Below are 12,730 nucleotides of genomic sequence, written 5' to 3' on the forward strand. Positions count from 1 at the left end.
AGACTCTGTCTCAAAAAATAAAAATAATAAAGACCTTGAGACATACGGAGCCTGGTGTGTTCCCAGCAAGGCCAGTGTGGCCAGAGGAGCATAATAGAAGTCAGAGAGGTAGGCCAGAGGCCAGGTTATGGAGGGCCTTGTGGAGCTTGCTGCAGAGTTTATAAACTCTAAGGGTGATGGAAGCCACAGGAAGGTTTTGAGGAGGGATTAATGTGATCTGATTTATTTTAAATAGATAACTGTAGTTGCTATATGGAAATAGAAGTAGAAGCACGGAGACTATTGCAATAGTGTAGGCAAGAGGTAGGTGGTGAAAAATGGAAAATGAATTGTTTGATGGGGTGCAAGAAAAGGGAGGAAAGAGAATAAAATCTAGATTTTGGCATGGGCAATCTGCAAGTCCTACTGAATTACTGTCTTCCTGTAATGTGTAGAATAGGAAAATCCAGAGTTTTTACCATGGTTAAAATGTCCTGCATGATCTGTCCCTTGTTTACCTCCATCCTCGTTCTCTACCACCCTCCCCCTTCTACGTTAAACATCAGCTCAACTGGTGTTTTTTAGTTCACATAACTGTCCAGGCTTTTTATTGCCTTATCCAAATGCACACTTCCTCCATCCTAAAATATTACCGCCTCAGAGGCCTCCATCCGCCAGCCCCACTATTACAATTCTCTGGATTTTCTTTGTAGCACTGACTACAACTTGTACGAAACATACAAATATTTGACTTGTTTCCTTCAATAGATATTTAAGTTCCAGAGGGAGAGGGGAGTTCTTTTTCTGTCCATTTTTTTCACCCAGAGCCTAACCAGTGCCTGACACGTAGTGGATGCTCAGTTCTCATTCGTTGAATAAATGGGTGCATGAGAGAACTGTCATTAATAAGATAACATCAGGAGGCTGGAAGACATTAAAGTAGTTCTAAATGCTTTCTCTGTCACCCAGGCTGGAGTGCAATGGCATGATCTACCTCATTGCAGTCATTTTAAATTCTGAACCATATAGGTCCCACTAGGATAGGAAGTATTCCTTCTTATTCACCACCATGTCACTGGTGTCCAACACAGTGACACTTTGAGAACATCCCGTAACTATAATATGAGTTTACTAACTTTAATTTATTCTTTCTTTCAAGGTTAATCTGAAGCGACCTTGTCCTTTCTGGGCAGAAGATGGCCACTGTTCAATAAAAGACTGTCATGTGGAGCCCTGTCCAGAGGTATAATAAATAAAACAGCAGGGCAAAGCCAGTTTTCTCTTGGACTTTTAGAAAAGCATAACCTCTGTTTTATTTCAGGCTAATGTCAATGGATTTGGACATGTCAGCAAATTCACATGCTCTCAGCTTTCTCCTTTAGAACCAGATTATTGAAGATTCTATACTTGACACCAAAATGGATTTGAAGACACTTGTATCCAGTGATACTGGTCATCGAATGTGGAAATATAGTCTTATTCTAAAATGGAAGGAAAATCAGAGGCCTGTTCTAGGATTGAATCTGCAGTTGTCTTTTGTTTCATGCTTTATTGAATCAGCATCTTGTTTCATAGGAAAAAAACAAAATAAAAATAAACTACTAGACCCTATATTTCAATTTTTTTTTTTTTTTTTTTTTTGAAACGGAGTCTTGCTCAGTCCCCCAGGCTGGAGTGCGGTGGCGTGATCTCGGCTCACTGCAAGCCCCGCCTCCCGGGTTCTCGCCATTCTTCTGCCTCAGCCTCCGGAGTAGCTGGGACTACAGGCGCCCGCCGCCACGCCCGGCTAGTTTTTTGTATTTTTAGTAGAGACGGGGTTTTACCGTGTTAGACAGGATGATCTCGATCTCCTGACCTCGTGATCCGCCCGTCTCGGCCTCCCAAAGTGCTGGGATTACAGGCTTGAGCCACCGCGCCCGGCCCTGTATTTCAAATTTATGATTTAATTGGGGAAATTTCAGGCTTGGAATTAGATTTTCACTTGGCCTTGTTACATTGACATTTTTTTAAAAACCTATACTTAATACCAAGAGAATGCTACATTTTAGACTTTGATTTTTGTTATCTAACATAATTAATTATATTCCTCTCCTTCAACAGTAATTAGCTGAAGCCTTGTTTTCCTTTCACTTTCTGCTTTTCTTACCTAATCAGTCTAGTTTGTTGTCCTTAAAAATCTGCACCAATGTCCTTCCTAAACGGAATATTCTTTAAAAATTTATAATATTCAGTTTCCTTTAAGAACAAAATATGTATTAAGTATTTTGTTTACAGTTCTGTTTGATAAACTAGTTGTAATAATTCAGATACATTTATTAAAGCCTAACACTAATTATTGGCCTTGTGAAAAAGAATGTTCCAGCTACACACATTCCTCCCATTGGTAAACCCTAGATTTACTAGGTTAATCATGTGGGCCAAAAAAAGCCTTCTAGTAATCCACAATTGCCTACACTTTATTAGAGCAGAAGTTAAAATTGCACATAATACATTGCAAATAATTTTGAACTTTTAAAACTTTCTTTTCTATGGTAACAAAGTTTGTGGAAGAAGTGATTTTCAGTGTTTTTAACCTAAATTATATAAATATAAAAAATACTGCAATAAGAGTTATTAGAGCTGCTTTTGGCTTTCTGACTTTGTGTACGTCATTCAGTTTTCTATACTTTGATTTATAAGTCTGTATATTGGGATAACACTTTTACCTTATGAGAGAGTGTGAAAACAGAATTTGAGTGAATGTATATTTGCCCCTCATAGAATAAAAGACTTGATGAATTAGAGCAATGCATTGACAATTTGTGAAGAAATTCCAAAAACAATAAAGATCACTTTTTAAATTTGTGTTTTTCTTGTTTTTTTAAGAGTAAAATTCCGGTTGGAATAAAAGCTGGGCATTCTAATAAGGTAAGTCCCTCCTCTTCCTTGAGTGTTTCTGTTTTACATTGTGAAATTTACCATTTACTGACTGGCAGTGGCTGTAATAAAGAACCATATTATGGTTAGTTGGGAATGGAGACATTTTGCCTCAGAATTCCAAATCCCTAACTCTTGCATCAAGCAGATAGGTTGTACATTCCTAGATTCTTTTGAAATTACTTCAGTACTGTTTTTGGAATCTCTGGAACAACTATTAAATGTAACTATAGTGTCACATCCCCTAGTCAGCAGGTGTTTTATCACATAGCTATTTTTAGTCTTCTGTTTCAACTAGTCAGCCTGGCAGGTTCAAAATTATGTTATATAGAGTAAATAATTATCAAGATATTTTGAGCAGAGTACTTTCAGATGGTATTAAGATATTCATTTTTAATGATTGTTCTTGTCCTCTTATGAGAGTATTATAGTTTATTTTGCCATTTATATGTTTTTAGATAACTGTTTATTTCCTGTTTTTCACTACTGCACGTACATAATGAAGATCATCCTATCCTCTCTGTCTCCTCCTTGTGCCTCCTTTGCATTTTCTTCTTGCTCTCTCTCCCGTGTAATCTTTTGTTTTTACTTTATTGTATTTGTTTTTGCTTCAGATCTGAAATAAAACCATATAAAAGCAGTTGAAACCCCCTCAGCTATTTCCCAGTTCATTCTACTTCCTCCCTCCCCAGAACTAACCATTTTTCTGAAGTATCCTTCTGCGATTTTATATTCCTATTGCAGGTGTATCTACAAGTAATATATTTTACACTTTTATTGCACGTGTATTCACAAGTAATATGTAATTTATTGTGTGTAAATTTTTTTATTTAAATATTTTTGTATTTCTTTAGGTTACAAACACTTTTTTTCAGTTTGTGTTTTTACTCATGCTTTTGAAATTTTCTTTGTTGGTATATGTGGATTTTGTTCATCATCTTAATAGCTGTAGTCAGTTGTATGACTATAACACATATTAGCCATTCCTCTAGTGATGGACATTTCAGTTGTTCCCAGTTTTTGGCTATTTCAAACAGTAATGCATTAGCATTTTTGTCCTTTGTCTCGTGCACACATGTAAGAGTTTCTCTAGGTGTACATGTAAAGGCAGGATTGCTGAACCACAAGGTGTGCCTATCTCAACATTACAAATAATACCAAATAATTTTCCAAGGCAGTTGTACCTTTTTAAAAGAATGGTTGCCTTGGGATATGGTCTCACTAGTGGGAGTGCAGGTTCAAAGGTTTAAGCATTTTGCAAACATGTATGTGTGTATATATATGTGTATATATGTGTGTGTGTATATATGTAACTTTTATATATATTAAAACCCTCTTGGGAACTAAATTTGACCATATATATGTATATATGGATACATATATGTATGTATACACACACACACACACACACATATATATGGTCAAATTTACTTCCCAAGAGGGTTGTTTTTTCAGTTGACATCATCACCAACACATCAGTGCTAATTGTTAACTTTTATTTTTAAATTTTTATTTCTTTTTTTGAGACAGAGTCTTGCTCTGTCATGCAGGCTGGAGTGCAGTGGTGTGATCTCAGTTCACTTCAACTTCCACCTCCCAGGTTCTAGCAATTCTCCTGCCTCAGCCTCTCCCGAGTAGCTGGGATTACAGGTGTGTGACACCACACCTGGATAATTTTTGTATTTTTAGTAGAGACGGGGTTTTACCATGTTGACCATGCTGGTCTTGAACTCCTGACCTCGAGTGATCCGCCCGCCTCGGCCTCCTAAAGTGCTGATTACAGATGTGAACCACCGCGCCCAGCCTAATTGTTAAATTTTAATATGTTGTTGATGGAAATAATATTTAGGTGGTGGAAATTTCTGCCTCATTTTCATTTGTATTTCTTACATATGATAGGGATTTTTATAATGGAATGTATCTATATTTAGTGTATATCATTGTTGACAGATTGATTATTCTGCCAATAGAAACTGAAATAAAGAATAAGGTAATAATTATTACTAAACTTATGAACTTCTTTGCAGTACTTGAAAATGGCAAACAATACCAAAGAATTAGAAGATTGTGAGCAAGCTAATAAACTGGGAGCAATTAACAGCACATTAAGGCAAGTTTTATTTTGGTAGTATTAAGAAAATATTCTCTTATTGATATCAAGAATCAATTTTTTTTTATGATTTTGGTAAAAAATTTTTGTACCCGTTAAAGTTTTAACTAATATGTTTTTTAAAGGAAGAAAAAGTTTTTCTTTATCCTAAATTTCATAATAGCTTTGCCTTTTCTTGGCTGATTTATCCCTAAATTCCTAGAATGTACCATCCATAGTAAATCTTTTAAAAAGTAGAAATTTACAAGATTGTTCAGCTAACAGGGTTTATGGATCCATTTTTCCTGATTACTATGGAAGAAGGGGCTTGAACTCCTAAGTCTTTTATAAATAGTAATTCAGTCTGCATGTTGCCTTTTGAATGATAAGTTATTAGCCTAACTGTTAAATTTCATAGATTTTTTTCTGTTAACTTTTCCTTATTTGTTCTAAATAGAAACCAGCATAAATAATATATAAGTGGCCTCAAATTGTGCAGTGTAAAATGACTAGACATAATCAGTAGTTGGGAATGGGATATTTCAGAAATTCCTTTACGTTCCCATTTGATTAGATTTGTATTTATTAGCTGGATACAGTGGCTCACGCCTGTAATCCCAGCACTTTGGGAGGCTGAAGTGGGCAGATCACCTGAGGTCAGGAGTTTAAGACTAGCCTGGCCAACATGGTGAAACCCTGTCTGTACTAAAAATACAAAAATCAGCCGGGCGTGGTGGCAGGTGTCTGTAATCTCAGCTACCTGGGAGGCTGAGGCAGGAGAATTGCTTGAATCTGGGGAGGTGGAGGTTGCAGTGAGCTGAGATTGCACCACTGCACTCTAGCCTGGGTAACAAGAGCAAGACTCCGTCTCAAAAAAAAAAAAAAAAAAGATTTGTATTTATGTACTATAATTGCTAATGACTCAGTATAAATTAGCAATTTTATTTATTGAAAACAAAATTTAATGTAGGAAAATAAAAGATAATAAACACCCACATATATATCCTCCATTTCAAATAAATAATCCTCCATTCCAAGTAAATAAATATTAACATTTTTTGCCATATGTTTTAAGGAACAAGAAATATCACATAAATTTTAAATCCCTTATGCTGTATTCCCTAATCCAGTAGAGGTAACTACTATCATGAATTTGGTGGTGTATATCCAGTCCATTTTTGTTTTTATCATATATTTATATGTATACATAAGATAGTTTTATTTTGTGTATATGGTTTTATTTTTCCTTTATATAAATGATATCCTATATTTAACATTCTGCAATTTTTTTCATTATACATTTTGCTTTCTAGATCTGTCCATGTTGCAACAGATTTATTCTTTTAACTGATGATTTTCATCATATAAATATGCCACATTTTAGTTAGCTATTCTCCTATTGACGATTGTTTAGCTATTTCCAATTATTTACTTTTACAAACATGCCACCTTGAGCATTCCTGAATTTTTTTTCACATTAGAAGTAAAATTGTTGAATCTTAGGATTGTCTTTTTTGTACCCATTCTTGATATTGCCTGATGGCATTCCATAGTACTTGGTGTGAATGTTTACTGACTCCAGTGCTGACAGCTTGTATCATTCTCTACATCCTTACCAAAAGTAATGTTTGATGAGTGTGAAATAGCACCTCATTTTTGTTTAATTTATACTTTGTAATTATAGAGGATTTGAGCATTTTTGATTTATTGGACATTTGAGTTTCTTCTTCATTCAACAAATGAATGTCTACAATGTGCCAAGCGCTGTTCTAGGGTACTAGGAATACAGTAACGCAACTGATAAAATTTCCGCCCTCGTGTAGCTTTATCCTTGTCAGAGGAAATAACATGATAGACAAGTAAAATATATGAGAAATAAGTAAGTAAAATGATTATGAATGTTAGGGAAGACAGGCAGGGAAGAACAAAGAGGGCTGGGAGTGAGTGGCATTGTTTTAAATTGGGTGGTCAGAGAAGACCTAAGTGATAATACGACACTGGAACAAATTGCTGAAGAAGGTGAAGGCATGAGTCATCCTATGGTTGGCTGGGGTATGAGCAATCCAGGTATATATAAATGTTAGTTGAAAACCCCCATGGCAGGATCATGCCTAGACCTAAACACAGTAAAACAATGTAACTGGAGCACAGTGATCAAGGGCAAAGTAGCAGAAGACAAGGTCAAAAGATGCTGGGGATGGGGCAGGAGGTGGGGTGGGTAGAGCTCTTGTAGAGCCTTGAAAGCAATTATAATGAGTATTGCTTTTAGAGTGGGTAGAATAAAAGTCACTGGGAGGTTTTGAACAGAGGAGTTAAGGGCATGTGTTGAGGGAGCCTGATACGTTGCAGAAACCTTATTACATGATTATTGTAGTAATCCAAATGAGACATTATGGTGATTTAGACCGGGGTGGTAGCAGTGGAAATGATGAGAAGCGGTCAGGTTCTGGATGTATTTTGAAGATAAAGCTGACAGGATTTGCTGCAGTATTAGATATGTGATATTGAGAAGATATGAGCTTTTGGATAACTACAAGATTTGGAATTATAAAAATGGAGTTGCCATTTAGTGACCTGTGGACAGCTGCAGGAGGAACAAGTCTGATACAAAGTTAAAGTCAAATTTGGATTTGTTAAGTTTGTGCTGCCTGTGAGACATCCCCTTGGAGATTTCAGGTAGGCAGTTGGGTATACAAGTCTGAATTAGGGGAGAGGTCTGGAAGTCAGTCAGTGAATAGATGGTATTTAGCAGCCATAACCTGAGTGAGGTCACCAAGGAGAGAGTGTAAATAGAGGATTAGGCTTAAGTCATTATAAAATTTTGGGGTAAATTGCCGGTTTATATTCTTTGTCATTTTTTTCTCTATTGGGTTGGATTTTTAAATTATTACTGATTTGTAAGCATTCTTTATATAATGTGATAATTCTTTGTTGGCTCTATTGGTTGTTAGGACTTGTCTTTTAATTTTGCTTGTAGTTTTTTGTTGTTGAACAGAAATTTTTTAAACTTAAATTTTTTAAGTATAATACACATGCAGTAGAGTAGAAAATTATTAAGTGTAAAGGTCAATTTAACTTTACAAAGTGAACCCAACTCTATAGCCACCATCCAGAGCAGTACACTTGCTGCCCGGATTACCATGTGGACTTTTCCTAGTCATTATCACCTTCCAAAGTTAACCATGATTTTGAGATACCGACAGAGATTGGTTTTAACTGTTTATAAAGAGAATGATATAGAATATATTCTTTTGTACCTGGCTTCTTTTTGTTAACATGTGTCTGAGATTCGTTCATGTTTTTGGACATAGCAATGTTTAATTCTTTTTTATCAGCACATAATATTCTATAGTAAGAATGTGCCATGTTTCCATTCTGCTCTTGATAGCTTATACTTTGGGGCCATTTCAAAAATATTTTGGTGGATACAGTTGGACATGGTGACTCATGCCTGTAATCTCAGTATTTTGGGAGGCCAAGGCAGGAGGATCGTGTGAAGCCAGGAGTTCAAGATCAGCCTGGGCAACAAGTGAGATCCTGTCTCTACAAAAAATTAAAAAAAAAAAAAAAAGCCAGGTGCAGTGGCGTGGGCCTATAGTCCCAGCTACTTGAGAGGCTGAGGCAGGAGGATCACTTGAGGTCATGAGTTTGAGACTGCAATGAGCTATGATTGTGCCACTGTACTCCCCAGCCTGAGTGACGAAGTGAGATACTATGTGTAAAAAAATAAAAAATAAATTTGGTGCATACATGTGTACATTTTTATGGAGAATACACCTAGGAATGAGATTAGGTACTGCCAAATTGTTTCCTAAAATTGCTACCAGATTATATTGCTACTAGCAGTGTATCAGTTATTTTTCCTACAACTTCTCCAGCGACTGGTACTATGATGTTTTAAACAGCTTTACTTTGAGGTATAATGAAATATGACACACAGCATATAAAGTATACAGTTTGATGTTTTGACATGTGTCCACCCATGTAACATCATCACAATTAAGATACCACAGGCCAGGTTTGGTGGCTCATGCCTGTAATCCCAGCACTTTGGGAGGCTGAGGCAGGGGATCACGTGAGGCCAGGAGTTTGAGACCAACCTGGCCAACATGGTGAAAATACTACTTAAATACTACTAAAATTAAAAAAATTAGCCAGGCGTAGTGGCGGGCGCCTGTAATCCCAGCTACCTAGGAGGGTGAGACAGGAGAATTACTTGAACCCAGGAAGTGGAGGTTGCAGTGAGCCAAGATCGTGCCACTCCACTCAAGCCTGGGTGACAGAGCAAAACTGTGTCTCAAATAAATAAGTAAGTAAATAAATAAATAAAAGATATATTGACTGGGCACGGTGACTCACGCCTGTAATCCCAGAACTTTGGGTGGCCAAGACAAGCAGATCACTTGAGCCCAGGAATTTGAGACCAGCCTGGGCAACATAGCGAGACCCTGTCTGTAAAAATAAATAAATAAATAAATTAGCTGGATGTGTTGGCGTATGTCTGTAGTTTGAGCTACTTGGGAGGCTGAAGGTAGGAGGATCACTTGATCCTGGAAGGTCAAGGCTACATTGAGTTATGATGTCACTGCACTCCAGCCTGGGTGCAGTAAGACCCTATCTCAAAAAAAAAAAAAAAAAAAAATTATCACTCCCAGAAAGTTTCTTATTCCCTATTCCATCTTTTGTGCTCCTCATTTCCCAGTTTGAAGACTACTACTTTAACTTCAGGACACTATCTTGAAAGGATAAGCCTGAGAAATTCTCATGCAAATAGTGTTGCATCCATCTTCAAGCTGACTTTTGGAAAAGTTCAACTAGATAACCTCTAAGGTCCCTTCTAATTCATTTATAAATCAAACTGAGTCAGCTTTATTAGCTTTGGATGCACATTCAGTGTTTTTTCTGGCTTAGGCATGGCTTTATTACGGTTTTAGGCAGGGATTAGGTGAAAGAATCAGCAAAGCCTCCTCAAATAAGGATGCTCAGAGAAGAAAGTTCCTGAAAGTCATATCGTTAACAAGAAAATAGGAATTTATATCACTATTGATTTGTTCTTCACTATTTTCAACATAAGATCTATCTTATTAAACACAAGTTTAGTTACATCATTTTAGCTATAATTAGGCATTATTTTTTGTGGCATTATGTATTTCAATTGAGTCAACTACGATACAATATTTTTGTTAATTTTTATTATATACTCCCATAGGGAAAAAAATTCCACAGTAAGTTGAACTGGAAAAATATATTGATAAAGTTGATGTGGTATAGTCAAACTGATATACTTCTTTGTAGCGGCTTCTCAAATACAAAACAAATTCTTGATTACGACAGTACCACATTTAGGAATTACCTGATTTTTACCTTTATATACCTGATTTATATAGTTTTTTGTACCTTGTTTTTTCCTTTTGTGTTATGAATAAAGAGGGTAGCAAAATGATGCCTCTCTGATAGATCCTACCATCGTGAGTATTCAATACAGAGAAGGCCTGAATATAGGTTTATTAATGTAGATCAAAGTTGTTTTCAGTGAAGTTGTTCCTTATCAGTTCTTCAAGTCAGAAATCTTGATCATAGATTTTGTTAAATGTTAAGTAGGCTGTGAAGTGAATGATACACCATGATGAAAGTCGCATTGTTGTAACCAGTGAATACCACATTGGATGGGAGATTATAGAAATACAGTTACTGGTATTTTAGATCTTGTAAGTATAGAAGCAATTTAAATTAAAAGAATTCTGAAAGTAAATTTAATTACTTCAGGAAAAAATACACTTAACATTATAATTTCTAAGTTAATTGAAAAGTTTAGCTTGAGTTTTGTGTTTACATGTTATATGTATTTATAAATTAATTTCTAGTTAAAATATTATTGACTAGTCATAATTCAGTGTAGTTAAGAAATATAAATTACTCAAGGAAATTAATATATATATTTTCATATAACTTGGTTTTTATCATTCCTTTGTGTAATCACTAATAACAGAATTGTGGCATCATCTAATCTTTAACTGACTTCAGATTATCTATTTTAATGATACTAGAATACAGTGTTAAAAGTTGCAGCTCTAAATTTAATAATTTTTCTTTTTTATTCCTCCTTCCCATAGTAATCAAAGCAAAGAAGCTTTCATTGACTGGGCAAGATATGATGATTCACGGGATCACTTTTGTGAACTTGATGGTAATACAATAAACTATTATCATTACATTATTTTAACTTTAACCTTTTCATGAGACATTTTTAATCAATGAAAATATAAACTGAATTATAGCTTCAATACTGGATTTTGCTATGTAGACCTTATTATTCATACTGGCATTTAATGAGAGCCTGTGTTCCAGGCCTTGTGTTAAGTGCCTTAAATACATTATTTCTGGTCTCTGCAGCTACCTTCATAAGTGTGTATTAATTTCATATCTGAGAAAACTGAGTCTGAAAAAGACTAAATAGCTTGCCCAAGATCACACAATAGCAAGAGGCTGAGGCAGGATTTGATCCCATATCCGAATCCAAAACCTGTATTCTTTCCATTATGATACCCCATCTGCCATGGACCTTCAATTGAAGCCACTTAGTTATAGGTCTGTGAACGTTTTGTAAAAATATTTACACTGGAATTTGCTAGAGGTCTTAACAAACTCATATAAAGATGCTTTCTAATGCTGGAGAGGACTCTAATTCGACTTCTCCACAGCCCTTTTTCCAAGAGTCCCCTGGAATCGTAGAAAGACTGGACACTCTCCACCAGAGTAACTACCACTTCTCTTAACAGAAGGCAATTGCAGTGACTCAAAATTTTTTATCTATAGGATAATATTCCCAAAGAATTGTGCTAAGTAGGCGTAAATCATTCATTTGGTTTCTCTTCACCTTTTTCCTTGGTATTGTAATATTTTTCATAGTGGAAAATAATTTGGGGATTAAGTATGCATAGTTGGAAATAGTTCTTTGGAACTCTTCAGGCATCTAGAGTGATCTGCTTCCTAAAGTTTTAAAAAAGATTCACAGCTACAGTTGTGCTACCAATCCAGCCTGTAGTGGAGTAAGTTAGAGTGAGCTTCTACTGTAGTGTGGTAAACTGAGAATAATGGTGGGAGATGGAATGTTATCTTGGTTTATGTGGTTTCAGTAAGGAAATTTTAAAGGAATCCTTGTAAGGTTATACCAAGGGGTAATTAATGAAGTATCCTCTCTATGATGTATAGAATTGGTAAAGGTTTTTTCAAAGCAAGCCATTGAACTTCTCCTTACTCTTGCATTTGCTCTGTTTGTCATTACAGTTATATTTGAGTGCTTAACACTCATCGTCATTTATTTCTGAATTGTCCATTTACCTATTCTTTGATGAAAGTATAAATAGTGCTTATTTAATAGGTTTTCAGATTAATAATTTGTGTGAATATATATTACTCTTATGGTAAATAGGTAATTAATAAAATACTTAATTGCAGGAAGTACGTGCTATAAATAATTGATATGTAGATTACCTGCCATCAGTATAAACAGTGTTAACTTTTTTTTTTTTTTGAGACAGAGTCTTGCTCTGTCGCCTAGGCTGGAGTGCAGTGGCACAATCTCGGCTCACTGCAAGCTCCGCCTCCCAGGTTCACGCCATTCTCCTGCCTCAGCCTCCCGAGTATCTGGGACTACAGGCACCCACCACCACGGCTGGCTAAATTTTTGTATTTTTAGTAGAGATGGGGTTTCACCGTGTTAGCCAGGATGGTCTCGATCTCCTG

General features: G+C 35.8%; 1 protein-coding gene across 1 annotated transcript in view; it reads left to right on the top strand.

The window, feature by feature from the left end:
- ERO1LB (ERO1-like beta (S. cerevisiae)) overlaps positions 1-12,730 on the top strand; it is an 84,363-nt gene that overhangs the window by 33,511 nt on the left and 38,122 nt on the right. The window contains exons 3-6 of the mRNA XM_011976387.1: positions 1,139-1,222; positions 2,845-2,886; positions 4,923-5,005; positions 11,098-11,171. Of these exons, the coding sequence (XP_011831777.1) occupies positions 1,139-1,222; positions 2,845-2,886; positions 4,923-5,005; positions 11,098-11,171 (283 nt within the window). The remainder of the gene's footprint in view (positions 1-1,138; positions 1,223-2,844; positions 2,887-4,922; positions 5,006-11,097; positions 11,172-12,730) is intronic.

This window comes from Mandrillus leucophaeus, unplaced genomic scaffold (assembly GCF_000951045.1).
Source record: "Mandrillus leucophaeus isolate KB7577 unplaced genomic scaffold, Mleu.le_1.0 Scaffold165, whole genome shotgun sequence".
Taxonomy (NCBI): Eukaryota; Metazoa; Chordata; class Mammalia; order Primates; family Cercopithecidae; genus Mandrillus; species Mandrillus leucophaeus.